The 17,387-nt window shown below is 41.4% G+C and overlaps 1 protein-coding gene across 1 annotated transcript in view; it reads right to left on the bottom strand.

Annotated features, from left to right (window-relative positions):
* Positions 1–1,549: 1,549 nt before the first annotated feature.
* The window catches only part of notch2 (notch receptor 2), a 48,576-nt gene continuing 32,738 nt past the window's right edge, over positions 1,550–17,387 (bottom strand). The window contains exons 12-35 of the mRNA XM_055044317.1: positions 17,116–17,349; positions 15,311–15,421; positions 15,004–15,196; positions 13,967–14,112; positions 13,663–13,776; positions 13,419–13,538; positions 13,183–13,335; positions 12,567–12,795; positions 12,219–12,420; positions 11,808–11,961; positions 11,446–11,630; positions 11,220–11,352; positions 10,281–10,532; positions 10,005–10,117; positions 8,880–9,415; positions 8,457–8,786; positions 7,679–7,824; positions 7,236–7,437; positions 7,035–7,122; positions 6,799–6,952; positions 6,395–6,714; positions 5,473–5,620; positions 4,932–5,029; positions 1,550–4,716 (exon numbers count right to left, since the gene is read on the bottom strand). Of these exons, the coding sequence (XP_054900292.1) occupies positions 3,286–4,716; positions 4,932–5,029; positions 5,473–5,620; positions 6,395–6,714; positions 6,799–6,952; positions 7,035–7,122; positions 7,236–7,437; positions 7,679–7,824; positions 8,457–8,786; positions 8,880–9,415; positions 10,005–10,117; positions 10,281–10,532; positions 11,220–11,352; positions 11,446–11,630; positions 11,808–11,961; positions 12,219–12,420; positions 12,567–12,795; positions 13,183–13,335; positions 13,419–13,538; positions 13,663–13,776; positions 13,967–14,112; positions 15,004–15,196; positions 15,311–15,421; positions 17,116–17,349 (5,792 nt within the window). The 3' untranslated portion in view covers positions 1,550–3,285. The remainder of the gene's footprint in view (positions 4,717–4,931; positions 5,030–5,472; positions 5,621–6,394; positions 6,715–6,798; positions 6,953–7,034; positions 7,123–7,235; positions 7,438–7,678; positions 7,825–8,456; positions 8,787–8,879; positions 9,416–10,004; positions 10,118–10,280; positions 10,533–11,219; positions 11,353–11,445; positions 11,631–11,807; positions 11,962–12,218; positions 12,421–12,566; positions 12,796–13,182; positions 13,336–13,418; positions 13,539–13,662; positions 13,777–13,966; positions 14,113–15,003; positions 15,197–15,310; positions 15,422–17,115; positions 17,350–17,387) is intronic.

Here is a 17,387-nt window from a genome sequence, read left to right as displayed (position 1 = left end):
TATTTATTTTTGATCTACAGGAAACGTTTATTTTCATTTAGTCACAGTATCAAGAACACACTATATATTTAACATATTATTAAATGCACAAATGGACTCTATTTAACTTCTGAAGGGAACTGGATGTTTTAGGAGCATCAGAGCAAAGTAGGTACAGTTGAAATCAGTTTACATGCATATTTACATACTAATTCTTTCTCTTATTATCCATTTCCCCTGTGCACATTTCTTGTTTGTTTGTTTTTATCCCATCTGATTTCTTTTTTATTTACATGAGACAGAGACAACCTATGGTAAATTTGAAAACTGTTTCATATTGAAAAGGTTTTCAAACATAACCAGGTTCTATGTGGACATTATAAAACCTTGTTTCAGTTTTTTTTTTTTTGTAGATATTTCAATGTGAATTTACTGGTGAACTTTGGATTACTGTCCCGCTGCATTACCCAAGTTTGTTTGAGCTTCAGGTCACGAACGGAAGGCCAGATGTCTCCTCCTGGATTTTCTGGCAGTGAGCAGAACTCATGGTCTCTGCAGATTACAGCAACATGTCCAGGTTCTGAACCAGTTCTGTTCTGGTGCATAGCAGCAGCACCGGAACATCACAATACCACCATAATGTTCTTTTTTTCCCCCCTGAAACATCAGAAACATCTAGTTTTACTCTGTAACAAGATGCACACTTTCCTAAAAGTTTCACTTTTGTGTCACTAGTGCACAGATTGTTTTCTCAAAATAATTGGGGAATCATCAAGATGTTTTTGTTTTTTTTGCAAATATGTAACAGGACTTTATATTATTTTTGCCCAGCAGATTTTCACCATGGAACTTTCCCATTTTTGTCGTCTTTTTCTTACTGTTGACACATAAACTCTGACCTTAGCTGAGGGACGACCTTTTGTGCTTTACATTTTTTTCTTGGTTCTTTTATGAACCTTCTGCATGAGTCACTAATGCGCTCCTGTAGTCATTTTTTCTCCATTTGTACATGATGGCTTTCACTCAGTCCTAATTTGACATTATAAGCTTTTTTGACTCTAATAAAGACATGTTTTTAACAGCTTCAAATTCAATTCAAAAACACATTATGTTAACATGTTGTGTTGCTTTTTGAGACCTTTTAGCCTACTTTATGTTTTCAGACAAGTTCCACATTATTCAAGTCTTTCAGGTTCTACAGGCGTGGCAGTAATGAGTGATAGGAAACAAAATCTGTCTCAAAATGGTGCTTAATCACAATTCATGATTAAACAAGGCGTGAGAGATGCTTTTGTTCCCTTAATAAATGAATTGATCATCTGGAAGCTGTCTTAGTATTTTATTATGTTTGTTTGATGATGTGAGCCATTTAAGGGATGTCACACGTTTAGGAAACAACAGCAAATTATGCCTTTTTTTTTCTCCTTTCTTCTTTATAATTATGCACTACTTTGTGTTGGTGCGTCACATAAAATCCCAATAAAAGTGGAAACGTGAATACTTTTGCGATAGGCTATAAAATGACAGAATATTCCAGCTTAGATGAGAAAAATGGGCAAACATGCAAAGGTCTATGAAGATCAGGGCTTTATTTAAGTAAACACATTTGGTTCATTATTGTTTTTTTTCTGAACAGATTACCTCCTGAATCGAAGTTGGTTCTACATTTAACAAAACATGGTGACAACTACTTCATACTGCATGGATAATATAGGCTATTTGGTTAACATAAAAAAGAATGGTAAACATACAAAAAAACATTTTATATACACAAAGCAGACAGCCTTGAATAGGTACCAGATGATTATGACTATGAAAAATACAGACTGACATCTCATTGTACAGTACATGGGTTTGTGAAACTAAAGAGACTGGGTGTACAGAAACGGAGGTGAAGGTCGGGAATATTGATCAGCTCGACCTCACTGACGGTGATTCGACGTTTCAGCTGGTGCAGGACATAAGCACTCCGTCTCTTACCGTTGAGCAGATGCAAAACTTTCTAAAGCAACAAATATATGTACACGGTGAGCAATTTTGGCTAAACAAAACACAATTTGGTCTCCCACTCCTTTTTGAAAATAATCAACAATTTTATGATTGTCTGACAGAGCAGAAACGATACTCACCATCTGCTTTGAGACAGAGGACAGAAAACAACAACAAAAAACATATTTTACTGCTTGTGGTCAGACTTGGTTATGAATTATGACAAACATTGATTGTAGATAAACAAATCTTACACATTTTTGGAAGACAACTGCGTAGAGCAGTTTAACGGTAAAAACATACACCTTTGTAACATTCAAAATCATTCAGGAAGTGCAGATATTTATATAAAAAAACAGGCACTTTAAGAAGGCAACAACACCACATTTACCTCAACTAAAACAAGCAGAAATTGCTTTAAGTGTATGTACATTTCTTCTTACAGAATAATAGCAATGGAGACGGCAACGACGGACAAAACCAACACAAACGGCTTTATAGCAACAGAATGAATCCCTCCGATACTTCTCAAGAGTGGAAACGGACAAAACATAAATATCTCAACACCTGCTTTTGACTGTAAATCCCCATTTGAAGAACTTCGATGTACTTGAACAGACAGAAAATGTAAAACTATTATACAACAAAAGCTAAAAACCTCGCCATTGGCACAATAAACAGGAATAAAAAAACAACAACAACAACAAAAGAGGAACCAACAAGCAGTTTTTTTAGTTAATGAAAGCATCAGCTGATTGAGACTCGTTAAATTAAAAGATTTAGAGTGAACGTGTCAACCAGAAGTTAGTATCGGCAAGTTTATAACACTGAAGAACACATAAAGGTAGCATCTTGCGAACAGATTTAACAGACTTTTGGAGAATAGAAATAGAGTGTCAGTGTGGAGGATTTCTGATGAACTGTCTCATTTTTCTGTTGTTTAAGCAAGTAGAGCTGAACTTCTTCTATTCAACAGTTTTTCTTCGTGATCCCTCGGGAATTGCAAAACCAGTTCGTGATGCACCTGGATGACGTAGCAGTGGTTATTATTGTGCAAATTTGGTTCCAAATTTAGAGGAAAAGTCTTGGCTGATGAATGTAAATATATGGAAAAGTTTTTAGAGCCAAGCTTCTGCTCCAGAGAATGTGATTTTGGCTGAAAGTACCAAATTACACGACACAAACTATAAACTGTTGTCTTAGTTGGAAACAGAAGGGGAGGTGGGTGACTAGGATTTTAGAGGACAGAGAGTGTACGAAAAAGGCACTGGGTGTGTGTTTTCTGAGTCAGTCTGTTTCTGCTCTCCTCTGGCGCCTTCATGCAAACACCTGCATGTTTCCGAGCTGAGGTTGCTGCGCAGGCGGCTGCATCTGCTGCGACGGCGGCTGCATCTGCGCCTGCTCTGGAATGTGTGTGTGGCGTGATGATGGCAGTGCGTGGTGGGAGTTCCCCAGCGGGGTGGGGCTAGTGGTGACGTCAGACCAGTCCGAGTTAGAGTGTGGAGAGGAGGAGGACCAAGGGTCCGGGGATTCGGGGGAGGGGGTGAGGTACGGGTGCTCGTTCTGTGGGTGGGTGGAGTGGCCCGGGGTGGTGCCCTCTGACCCAGCGGGGACATGGCTGTGCTGGGAGGGAGGGGTAGGGTATTTATCCACCGGGCTTTGCATGGGCGTGTAGGGCGGCAGCGGTCGAGACTGGCCCTCCATCCCGTTGGGGTGGCTGATGTTGTGGGGATGCTGCAGGGTGTGGGAGGGGCCCTGCACCACATTCATCTGGTCCGGGTAGATCATCCCCTGGCTGCAGTGGACGTGTCCCGGTACTGGCTGGGTGTGACACAGACTCTGGTTCTGGCCCTGGCTCTGGCTAACTTGTACCTGCCCTGATTGGGGCTGCTTCAGCATGGCCTGGCCCGTTCCTGTGGGAACCATCTGGAAGGTGACGATGGGGGGCAGCTGCTCCCTGATCATGGTGACGTTCATGGGGGTCATCATGGTGCCCTGGCCGTGGCTCATGCCGGGATGCCCTCCTCTCATGCCGTGCTGGAGGAGACCGAACATGTGACCGTTGTAGCCGTGCTTGGCCACTCCCCCCCAGCCCTGCTGCTGCCCCAGCATGTGGCTAACCGGGGGCAGCATTGCTCTGGACGTGGGACTGCTCAGGAGGGGAGGAGAGTTGGCAGTGTTGGAGCCTGCGGCGGACACGTCGCCTGCGTAGGAGTGAGGCGACTCCAGGGAGTCGACAGGCGACATGGTGACCGAGCTCTCCGGAGGAAGCGCTCCTGCTGCCTTTACTCCATTAGTGCTGCCTCCGCCTGCACCTCCTGCGCCTCCTCCACCTGCCGCAGCCAGACCCGGACCCTCTCCTCCAGCAGGTTTCTTCCTTCTCTTTACTTTGATGTCTTTTAGCTCCTTTGGCCCCCCGCCGACTCCCCCGGCCTTCGCCCCAGCTCCTCTGCTTCTGCTCTTCTTGCCTTGGGGTCCAGGCCGCATGCCGATGAAGCCTCCACCGTTTGCCCCACACATCACAGAGTTTCCACCTCCACCCATGTGGTTGGGACCATTGTGTGGGCTGTGAACCAGGTTGTACTGGTCCAGCAGGCGGACTATGTCATGGTGCATGCGCTCTTGAGCCGTGTCGCGGGGCAGCCGGTCCAGGTGATCGGTGATGTCGCGGTTGGAGTAGTGATCGAGAAGAACCTGAGCCGCCTCAAAGCTGCCTTCTCGTGCTGCGAGGAACAAGGGAGTCTCCTCCTGAAACAAACACCGTATGCAGCCTGTTAATTTATGTCAGGCTGCAATGATCCAACAGAAACACTCCTCAGTATTTATACACTAAAATGTGTAGCAGCAAGTGCATCACATGACGATAGATATATTTATCTGTCAGAAAAAACAGCTTTTAAATCACTTATTGGACATAACAACACACACAAAATATAACTATGATAACAATGATACCAACATACCTTATTGTCTTGCATGTCGCGGTTGGCTCCATTCTTCAGAAGTACAAGAGTAGCCTCCACATTGTTAACTGCAGCTGCCCAGTGCAAAGCAGATTTACCTAAACATTGATTTAAGAAAAATTGTTAAATAGATGTCATTTTTTCAGATGACATTTCAAATCAGATTGCCATTTCTACTCTTAGCTTTTTAAAAATTCAGCCAAAATATGAACAAAATGACTCAAAAAGGGGTATAAATGACCACAATGTTTATATTTTCCTGGTTTTTCTGAGATTTCTGTAGTGAAGTCCTTGACTCCTGATTTCAGCAGCATGCTTTTATTTGTTTAGCTTAGACTTTCTGTCTAACAGGGTGGCTGCAGTAGTTTGTTCTCCCTAAATATGGCAGTAATTCCAGTAGGACTCAGAACTGGTACATTTTGAGTACAACTCAGATTTGGCCACTTGTTGCATCGACAGTAATCCCTCTGAAGTCGCATTGATGATACTAATGTTGTAACCCGCCCTTGTTCACAATGATAATTATCATTTGTTGTCTTACCGTGGTCATCTACAGCATTGATGTCGGCGTGGCAGTGGATCAGCTCTTCTACCATGCCCTCCACAGCGAGCCGTGCTGCCAGGATCAGCGGTGTCGTACCGTCGTTCATCCTGGCGTCCAGTTCTGTGGCGCGGTTACGGATCAGAATCTGGAAAAACAAACATAATACGAGAAGAAAATAAACCTGGGGAAATATTTCTCGGACTATACAAAGCTGATACCACAATTAAATACACTGCAACACTGCAATTAATAGCATACATTAAAATGAGCTTGATAATTTCCATTCTGATAATCAAATTTTTTTTTAAGGAAAATTTTATTTTAAGAGACTTTGAAATCCATTTTCTATGCTTTCAGTTGTTAGTTTTAATTTCCATTTTATTTGTTAGTTTTGGCTGTGTATTATTTTGGATACATTCCAGTTCTAGTGTTATGCGTTCCTTATAAAATTTACATTCACTGGTCTTCAGGAGGGCAAACTTGCATTATTACACAACTATTATATACATATTACTTGAAAATAGTCTCAAAACAAAATGATAATTTTTTGGAACAATGACTCTAATGACTGTCATTCTTCACTTTTGTGTTGACTTGCAAATACTTTTCCACATTACAGACAAACACTACGGTGTGTTTTATTGGGATATTTTGTGATAAAATCAGTGCATGCATTTGTCACGAGTCCCCTACCATATCTAGGGAATATAATTAAAATTCAGTGAAACAAATTTCCTTCAGATCTCACCTAATTAGTAAAAAGAGTCCATCTGTTTCAGCAATTCTGAAGTTCTATATTCAGCTATTAGAGCAACTAAAATGAACAGAATTTTGTGGTTGCATCATCACAAAATCTAAAAAAGTGTTTGGCTTTGCCAGGACTTCCATTCCCTCAGGGTAAGTCAGGAAGCTGATTTACCTGAAAGACTCCTTGTGCGTCGGCTGCCACGGCGGCGTGAAGCGGGGTTCTGCCCATGTTGTCATGAGCGTTGGGATCCGCTCCGGCGTCCAGCAGTCTTTTGGCGGCGTCGGCCCGGGCGTAGCGGGCGGCCAGGTGGAGAGCGGTTTCGCCTGTGCGGTCAGTCTGAGCCATCAGATTCGCGCCCTGGGCGATCAGATCTGAAATGACACTCGGTCCCGGTTCGTCTCCTCCGCTCTCGTCTTCCTCGTCTCCATGCAGGCTGCAGTCCGGACCTCCACCGTTACGCAGGGACGCCACCATCAGAGGGGTGAAGCCATCTGAGTGAGGAAAGAGAAAATGAAGAACTAAATACACTTGCTCATACGTCAACTTGTAAAATGATAGAAAAAGCGCCATCTCACCAGGTCCTTTGACATTAACATCCAAACAGTCAGCATCTAAGTCAGCCTGGGGAGGAGTGAGAGTGATGTCTGCAGCTTTGCGATGCTGCAGGGTCCACTCTCTACGGTCGATGCCTCCATCCATTGGGATGGAAAGTAGAGGCTTGTCTTCAGTCTGGAAAAAAATTCAAAGTTTGACACAAAACCCACACCTTAACCCTCCACGAACTGTTACGTAAGAGTCATCATCCACATACTCTTGGCTTTTTGGATGGAGTTTCATCATCGAGCCATCTCTGACTCTGACCTCCATCAGCCATGCTTCCATCATGGGTCTTGAAATTCCTAACACGAGATGAAAACATATTTTATAAAAATCAGCAATGCTGTTACTGAAATGAATCACAAGTTTCTCATATGTTGGGTTTCACTTGTACTTGATGTGAATATTGACTCACTTCATGTCAAAGTCGTCCTGTCCAACAGGCTCTCTCCTCTTGTCATTTTTAGTGGCCAGGAAGCCATCGGGCAGCCACAGAACGCCATGTTTATGTTTCTTCTTGGCTGCCAGCATCCCCAGCACCAGAATCAGCAGAACGATGAAAGCAGCAACTCCAATCAGGTACTTATATATCGAGGACTCCTCCTCTGTTGGAGAACCTGTTTTTAAGAGGAAGGTAGATATGGTTGTAATTTTTAATCATCCATTTCAGGCTAATCAGAGATATGATTAAAGGAGTTACGTTACTCCTCTCATAAAACGAGAAAGTGAAGACACTTTACTAAAAAAGAACAGAAAATGTGAGATGTAGAGAAGCAAAAACACATTATAGAGGAAGTGTTTTTCAAAAGAGAAACTGTTCAATCATATTTGCACATGTGTGATGGTAGATCTACTTACTCTTAACAGACACCAGTGGGTAAGGCAGGTCTGCCTTGATGTGAGCCGCTGCAATAAAGGAGGCGGCTGTAGAAGTGTTGGAGAAGCAGTTGGAGGTGGAGCTCTTGGAGCATTCACGGTTATCGATGTCCAGGTGCACCTCAGAGCTGCATCGACAAAGATCAAAATACCAAACTAGTTAGCAATTAAACAAACAAGTGATTATTTTAACCCATTGATTAGGGAACTACAAAGTTCCTACACACACTGTCATGTAAAAGTTCAACAGTTTTCCAAACTGAACTTTTCACAGCTCTCCTCAGCGTCCATTCAGAAACATAAAGCGAATCATTTATGGCAGATAACTACAGAAGGAAGTATATGAGGAAGTTAAGGAGGGAAAGAAAAAGAAAATGATAGAAGGAAAGAAATGTTGTGGGAGTGAGAAGGAAAGTCTATGAGATTTGAAAGATCTCAGACAAAAACATAGGAGGAAGAAACAGTAGGCAAGCAATTGCAAATATAAGAGGATATTATTGATATTATTATTATTATCATTATTAAATTATTATATTGATATTATCATTACTTATAAGGATACAAAGATGGGAGGCAAAATAGAACATTTACACAAAGAGAGAAGAAATTGTGGGGAAAAATAACCTATTTCTCCAAAATACTTTTTTATTTTCTAATTTAACCAGATGTTTGTACTGAAAATAAACTCTGTATTTTTCTGTTATTGCCAGACTGAGCAGAAACCCCAGATAGTGGCGTTTCCCATTATAACCATTCTTACCCAATAATCTCTCTGGCCAGCTCCCGCTTGCTTCTGCTTTGGTCAGTCTGTCTCTGCTCTCCAAAGTAAGGGTACACCATCGGCTTCTTGTTCTCGTTCAGCCTCACCCTCACGTTGGTGTGGAGCAGGGCTCCCAGGGAGCGCAGGAAAGCCTTCAGGTCTCTAAGCAGCTCGTCTGGCTGCAGCAGGACCACAATGACCAGCGTGCCGGCTGCCAAATCAGCCGGTACATTGTTAGAGCAGTCCAGTCCGTCCCATCCACAGGCCTCTGTGTAGCAGCTCTGGTCACAGACACCATTTCCAAAGTGGTCTTTGCAGTACATGTCATACCTTAAAAACACATGGAATGTTTTTTTTAATTGCTTTAAATAATTTTGGTGCTTTTTGTAGATCATCAAGAGAACAAGGAGTAGAGTGACATACTTGCATGGGCTTGTGTGGACCTCCATGCATTCAAAGCTGTCAAAGAGACAACCAGGGTTGTCACACTCCTTGTCACACTGTCCGTTCTTAAAGAGATCCCAGCAGGGAACACTGGCTGTGCAGTTGGCCCACGGCTGCGGCCAGTTGAGCGAGCAATCGCCTCCATCCCACTGGCATTCATGGTTGTTGCATTGCTCGTCACACACGTTATCCTTTAGTCGTGCCTCACACTGTACATAAGGGCATCTCAGAGGCCCACGCACACGTGCTTTTTTCTCACAGAATCGTCCGAAGAAGTTGTCGGGACACCGGCAGCTGTGCAGAAAAGGGTTGGATGGGTCTTTGACACAGACGCCTCCGTTCTGGCAGGGCACTGAGCACATCTGCTCCTTCTCACAGTGTGACCCACTGAAGCCCGGCTGGCACTGGCAATACAGTTGTCCTACTGGTGACTTCATGCAGCGGCCGCCGTTTTGGCAGCTCAGTCTTGCACAGTTGAAATCCTCTATTTCACCACAGCTGAATCCAGAAAAGCCCTGTGAAACACAATGTCACCTCTGAGTTATTAAACTGACATTTCATAGGCTCAGAAAGCACAGAATAAGCTTGTAGAGTAGTTTACTATGACTACCACTACTCGGTCCTACAAAAGAGAGTCTACTTTACCTGAGCCATGGTTTAGCCCTCTGAAGCAAATATGAAAATATAGAGGCAGCAAGAAGTTAAGGTAGTAAAAAGAGAGAGAATGACAAATAGCAGCAAAAGAAAAGAAAACAGCTGAGCGCATTGTCACCTTTAGCCTGAACTCATGATACACAAACAGAAAGTAGTAGTGTTGCTAGTGCTGAACACAATAAAGATCTTTAGTTATGTACTTGATTTTAATGTAGAATTTTTAGAATTCACACAGAAATACTAAGGAAATAATAAAAAACCTTTTTGCTTTCTTAAAACACAAGACTGTGAATTGTATTCAGTTCATATTTTGAATGTTGGATGTCTTGAAAATTAAACATTGCTCCATCCCATTAAATACATTTAATAAATTAGTTTATGAGCATTGAAAATGTGCAATATCTATATCGCACAATGATGGAAATAGAAGCAAAATTAAGGATGACTTACAGTGGGGCAAGTGCAGGCGTAGCCGTGTACTGAGCTCATGTTCATGGTGCAAACGCCGCCGTTACGGCATGGCTTCGACACGCACAGATCCACCATGGATTCACAATGGCGACCTAAAGGAACGAGGAGGGGAGAAACAGATCCACGAGACGGTTAAGAAATAATCAGCAACAAAAAGCAGAAACATCAATAGGGTCTTGCATGATGCTCTCACATCAACAACAGAAAATCTCTTTACTTGTGTACCACCAGTTTGAACAGGTAAGATGCACGTACCTGTGTATCCAAGGCGACAGAGACACTGATAATCATTGACCAGCTCGATGCAGTCGAGGCTGCCAGCAGCACTACAGGGTCCAGACTGGCATTCATTGACGTCGCCCTCGCAGTGTTCCCCGACGAACCCCGGAGGACAGGAGCAGGTGTAACGGCCCACGCCGTCAACACACTGTCCTCCGTTTCTGCAGCGCGGCTCAGAGGAGCCTGGGCTGGGGGCGCAGTCATCCTCATTCACCTCACATTGGACTCCTGCAGAACAGCGAAAAGATCTTACTTGACACATGCACTGTGTAAAGCAAATCTTTCAGAGAAGATTTTACACAAATGTAAGTGTCAAAGCTCCAGACACCAGCAGAAGGTGATGTAGTTGAACTTTTCTCCCATCACATTCAAACAGAAGAAATGCAATGAATCCACTTAAGATAAAGTCCTAACAATATTAGTTGTGAGATAATCTATAAAGACATAAGGCTTTCAAAAAAAACATATAGCTGAAATCATATATTTCCATAGACTATATTAGTAAATACAAAGTTTCTTTATTCCACTACAAAACATTATATCAGGCAAAATTTCTAATTTTTTAGGTCAATTGAGATTACCAAAATTATTTCTATTTCTTAAACAGAATAATAATGAGTACAATATTTTGTTAGTTTTTTGTTGTTGTTTTTTTTTACTTTATTTTTTCAAATTCACAATTTTAGAAAACAAACTTTTAAATTTTGATTACAGCTTGCAAAAACTCTCAGGGAACAATACCTTCACTTTCTAATGAGACTCAAACTAAAATGTTTGGAAAACATCTTTTTTAGCCCGAGAAACGTCTGAAACCTTCTGATTTTAAAAGTAATTAACAATTCCCCTGCTCCTTATTCTGGGATTTAGCTAAAATAAATAATTTAGCTAAAACAATCGAGCAGGGTCTACACCTACCGTGTGTTCCTGGTGGGCAGATACATGTAAAGCGGTTGATGAGGTTGATACATCTTCCTCCGTTGAGGCAGGGCTTAGAGTGACATTCGTCAACGTCATACTCACAGTTCACTCCTTGGAAGCCTGGTTTACACTGGATACAATGAAACGAGATTTATTTATTTATTTTCACCCAACAACCACTTTCAGAGACGTGCAGAGAAAAAAAAAGGAGGAATATACTCACTACACATTCGTATGTGCCCTGATAATCCTTGCATGTAGCGCCATTTCTACAGGGATTCGACTGACACTCGTCCACCATCTCCTCACAGTAGCTGCCAGTGTATCCTGACTGGCACTTGCACTGATGGGAGTTCCCCACGTTAACACAGTGACCCGCATTCTTACATACACGTTCCACCACCAAACCTGCAGTAATGTAGACAAGGACCGAAATGTTTCGAATGTAACTTAGAACAATGATATTGAGCAGAAACATCAGATTTAGATTTTCATAGAAAACGGGTAGTTCGCAGATAAAACAGTTGTTCGTGCATAACACTGGCATAAATTGCCAATTGTTTTGAAACTGAAATAATCTCTCACCGCTCCTGGCAGCATAGTCTTGACAGGACATGTTGGGGACATCGCAGTAAAGTCCTGTCCACCCCATCGGACAGCGGCAGGTCCAGGATGTAGCTGTCTGAGAGCAGGTGCCACCGTTCTTACATTTCACCTGGGTGCACAAGTTTACATAGTTCTGCAGAAAAAAAAAAAACTTGTTTAAATGTAAATATGACAGCACAAAGTCAACAAAAAATACCTATGGACATGAAATATTTTGGAAAAAACTAACCATTCCTTTATAACTGACAAAATATTCATTATCCAAACAAAAACCGAACAAACATTTCTTATAGTACATCCTAACCATTACAAAACGTTCATTTTTTTTGTTATTCTCAGCACTGAAGCTAAAGTTTTTGCAGCACCTCATTTTCAAACAAAGCACTTTACCTGACAGTTCTGTCCGCTGTATCCCACAGGACAGGTGCAGCGGTAAGTCCCCAGGCCGTCTGTGCAAGTGCCTCCATGTTCACAGGGCTGAGAATCACATTCGTTGTGCTCAAACTCACAGAACGTTCCGTAAAAACCGTGCCGGCAGCGGCAGGAAAAGGTATTAATGTCATCAATGCAAGTTCCGTTATTGAGGCAGGAGCTGGAGGGAAAAATGACAGGAACGTAATATTTTCTTAAATATACATTTAATGTAAATTTGATGTCTGTGAAGGATTAACAGCAGAACATTTCTTCTCTATTGTAACATCCCTTTTGTATGGATAAAAGGTTGATCAACTGGCTCACCTCTCTGTGCATTCAAGAATGTTGTGTTCACACTGGATTCCATTGAAGCCCGGCAGGCACCTGCACACGAAGCTGTTCACGTAGTCCTGGCAGACGCCTCCATTCCTGCAGGGCTCGCTGGCGCATTCATTCACATCGGTCTCACAGCGATCCCCTTCAAAACCCGCGCGGCAATCACAGGAGAAACTCGCCACTTTGTCCACACACTGGCCTCCATTCAGGCAGGGGTCTAGTCAGGGCAGAATCAGGGAAATAGAGGTGATTTATGACAAAAATGATCATTTAAATACCATCTAGATTCTAGAATTCACTTCAGCCTTCAATTATTCCAATATCCGTATGCTACTCTTGCATAAAAATATTAAAAGACTATTGCTCAAATCTGAAAGACTGCTTAAAAAAGTCTGTTTAAAGTGACACAAATATAAATAAATAATGTTTATAACACACTTTTGTCCTCTTTCTTAGAATTGAAATGACATTTTTCATCCTACATGTATGATGCTCTTGTTTCAGTTTTATGCACACAAAATTAAAAAATGAGAAATTACCAGTACAAGTTTTATTTAGCTAACTGTGTACTTGAGGGGAATACATTAGCTTGAGTGAAACTCACTTGGTGAGCAGTCATCTACGTTTATCTGACAGTTGTGTCCACTGTATCCACGTTGACATTGACACACGTAGCTTCCTGGGGTGTTAATGCAGCGGCCACCGTTCAGGCAGGGGTTCGTCATGCATTCATTCAAGTCTTCATTGCAGTGTTTTCCTATTTGTATAAATAAACGGCGTTAGCAAAGCCAGCAGCATTTAAGTTGTGCACCACATCACATGTCTGTCTCAGACAGGTACCTTGCCAGCCAGGGCGACATCGGCAGGTATAAGAGGTGTAATCTTGAGACGGGAGGCAAACCCCTCCCTTCTCACATGGATGGGAGGCACAAGGAACTTGCTCCACCTCACAGTGTTTTCCTGTTGTGGCACAAAATATGTACAATCAAACACTTTTCACACAATAATAAAGAATCTCCAGCTGCCTCATTTGCTTCTGACAAAGCTAGGATTTACATGCTGATGTAAATGTAACATTTCTAACCTGTGAACGGAGGATGACACTGACACGTGTAACTGTTGATTCCATCTCTACAAATGCCGTGGTTCAGACATGGCCCTGACGCACACTCATCTATATTCTTCTCACAGTTCACCCCTAATGAGGCGAGAAATAATTCTGCTCAGTTTTCGCATCTCCTTGTAGTGACCGTTTTAGAACAACGCTTTCATCTAACAACTACTTTATAAAGCCTTCATTGACTATCCTGAAATACACACTGGTTAATGGGAACATCATTCCCAGGTTTTAGGGAAGTAATATTTGCCTAATCTATTCATAGCTCTACCTCTGAATCCTGGTTTGCATTGACAGGTGTAGCCATTGAGCAGATCCTGGCAGATGGCCCCATTTAAGCAAGGATTCAGCAGACAGTCGTTCTTCTGCTGCTCACAGTGTTGCCCGACCCAACCGGGCTTGCACTCGCATCGGTACCTTGATGAGAGAAAAACCAATAAATCAGACTGTGAAGTCAGTTAAAGGCATCAGTTATCTGTTTCCTTAGCTATCAGTCTGATTAGCATGTGTGAATATAAAGTCAGTTTAATGTAAAAATGCAAAAGTGTGGAAAATATTGAAAGCTTAAGAAATAAATTGCTATTTGAATCAATAGCAAGAAAAGGTACAATCAAAACATCTAGACAAGACGGGATGATGGACAGACGCTTCCTTTAGATGGGACAGACTCATTGTTCAAGTCTCTTTACCCTCATCATGTCCATGGTAAAGACATCTATGTCCTAAATGTTTGATTTTACGTCTTTCATTTAATGACAAATGATGATGAGATTAATTTGAAATTAATAAATGTTTTTACAAGGTGTTTTTGTTTGCAAGAACAACCAAAAAGAAAAACAGAACTTCAAAAAATGTCAGAAAATCTGTGCCGACATTGGTTTTTGCTGTAAATATTAACTCGAATGAAGAAAACAGACAATAAATTAATAATAGAATAAAAACCTTAATCCCAAATCATAAAAAAATGACCATATTACAGGAGGACTATTCTCTACTGAAATGACTTCAGAAGGCAACTGGATGCACTTGGATAAAATAACCTGAATCTCCCTCTTGATCTCAATGTGAGGAGAAGAGCCAATACATGTTCAGGTTGTTGTAATTAATATTTTAAAAAAGATTACTATAATTTAGTAAAATAAATTTACTCTTATTTCTGCTTTCAATCAATCATTACTTTCAGACATAATTTTCATGTGTAAAGACAGCATATAACACAACTATAACATTTACAACAAGAAAGCAAATTTAGTGTACAACTAATGTTCCTATTGACATTGAAGACCAGGAATCAGTGGTTTTGAGTACCCGTGTTGCTGCTCGATGCAATCTCCTTGAACACAAGGCTGGGAAGCACAGTGATCAGATCCTGACAGGCACAGCGGGCCGTAGGTGCCGGGTGGGCACAGGCACTGGAACCCATTCACGATGTCCACACAGGTTCCCCCACTCATGCATGGGTTTGAGTTACACTCATTGATGTTGACATCACACTGATCTCCTGTTGAAGAGTTATGCAGGTGTAAGCCATATTGAAAAGTTCAGTAGCATACTTGGACTAAAACAAAATTGATTATTGTGAGGGATTTTACTCAGACACAGAGCAAACACATACCTGTGTATCCAGGGGAACACACACATTTGTACTCATTGATGCCATCTTGGCATTCTCCATGCTTACAAGGGTTGCTGGCACAGTCATTCTCATTGATCTCACAGTTCACACCTGAAGAGAAAAGAAATGCAAAGATGAGGACAGTTTAATATATTACTGCTGTTCCTGCAAAAGCTTCATGCTGATTGCCTGGTGACCAACTCAAATAAAGATTGGAGTTTGAGAAAACACTAACAATCTTACTGTGGAAACAGACTTTATCTAAGATTACACCAGTAGGGGGCGTTGGACTCAAAGTAAAGCACATTTAGCAAAACTTATAAAAGGAGAACTGAGACAGACTAAGTAGCACACAGGAATGTTGCAAGCACAACATAAGTGCTTAACATTATTAAAATGCTTACTAAAGGTGAAGTGAGAAATGGGATAGAGAAAGAAGGGGAAGGAACAGCAGAGAGGAAGTGGAGCATAAAATCTATTAGGGTGACCTGACACTAGGCTTAGTAAAAACAGTACCAGTTTTAAGGGTGGTACTGAACCCAATAATCCATGAAGCTTTTACATTGGTGGCACTTGTTTCAAGCAACAGACATTTAGATTTCAAAACATCCAAAATGCACTACAAAGTTTTGAGTTTTCCAAAAACAAATTGGGAACACAATTTCATAAAGTTAGCATTTAACAAAGTTTTATATTAAACTCTTCAAGACAGAATGCATAAAGTGAATTTGTGAATGTGAGCTTTAAATGGAAAGAAATATATTATTTACTTAGGGGCAACAGGACTTTCATCAATGTTTTCTATGCTTAAGGATTAATAATCCATTAAATTCTAATAGCATTTTTCTAACAAAGATGACTCAATCATCTAATTATAACATACTACTATAAAGATAATCAAGGGTTTGGTGTGGATTTGGGCAAATAATGTTTAAAATACCTTCATTTTAAAAAGAAAATATGATACAATATTAACTACAAACCTTACTTAAAAGCCAACTATAAAGAATTTAGGGCCATAAAAACTAACCAATACTTAAAGTATTAAACATTAATAAATCAGAATATGCATTTCTCTTGGTTTTCAAAGTATATATGTAATTGAAAAAAAACAACAAAAAAACAACATTTTTGACACAAACCAAATATTTTGTGCAGCCCATTGCTAATAGTACCATTCACCAGTCTGACTGGCAGAAAACCAGCAGGTGAAGCTGGGAAGCATCTTTCCCCACACTATCAGGGCCGAGAGCACAGTTCCTCAGGGCTGTGCTCTCTCCCCACTCTTCTTTTATCCCTTCAAAACAGACTACACCTCAGTGGCGTAATCTATAAAACTCTCAAAGTTTCCAGATGACTCCACTGTTAGTGGTGTGATCCAGGATGGTGATGAGTCTGCATACATACAGGGAGGAGGTGGATCTACTGGTCAAAAAGAGCAACTAAACACTCTGCAGACCCCATTCAACTTAACATAACACTGTCTGTAAAGTTGCGGCAGAGACAGTTTCTTCCTCCAGGCTGTTTATCTGATGAACAATTAACAGTGGAAGTGCCCAGACAAATACATTGCATATTCATATGGATCAAACCATGTCTTCTTTGTTTGTAAAAACACTGTATGTACACAAAATCACTTTTCATATACTTTCATATACTCACTGAGGAAAAAGTGGAAGTCAAAATCAAATTTCTTATTTGTATTCACCAACTTGGGGAATAAAGCTGATTCTGAATAACTACAGATAGCTTTTTCTAATAAAAACAAGATATTAGGTAACTCTTCAAATGTGCAAATCACTTACCTGAGGTCCCTGATGGACAGTTACACTGGTACGCATCAACCAAGTCGATGCAGCGCCCTCGATTTTGGCACGGGTTGCTGAGGCACTCCTGGACCTGGATGTTGCAGATGGAGCCTGTGTAGCCAGAGGAGCAATCACAAGAGTAGGTGGCAATGCCATCCTTACAGACACCGTGATGACAAGGTGGTGGATCGCAGTCATCGATGTTCTCCTCACAGAGCAGACCAGTGAAGCCTATGAAGAAAAGTTCTTGTTAAAGGGAAGACACAAGG

The sequence above is a fragment of the Poeciliopsis prolifica genome, unplaced genomic scaffold (genome assembly GCF_027474105.1).
Source record: "Poeciliopsis prolifica strain line A6 unplaced genomic scaffold, Auburn_PproV2 SCAFFOLD002, whole genome shotgun sequence".
Classification (NCBI taxonomy): domain Eukaryota; kingdom Metazoa; phylum Chordata; class Actinopteri; order Cyprinodontiformes; family Poeciliidae; genus Poeciliopsis; species Poeciliopsis prolifica.
The sequence above is the reverse complement of the archived record's forward strand: the minus strand, read 5'-3'. Positions and strand labels throughout refer to the sequence as shown.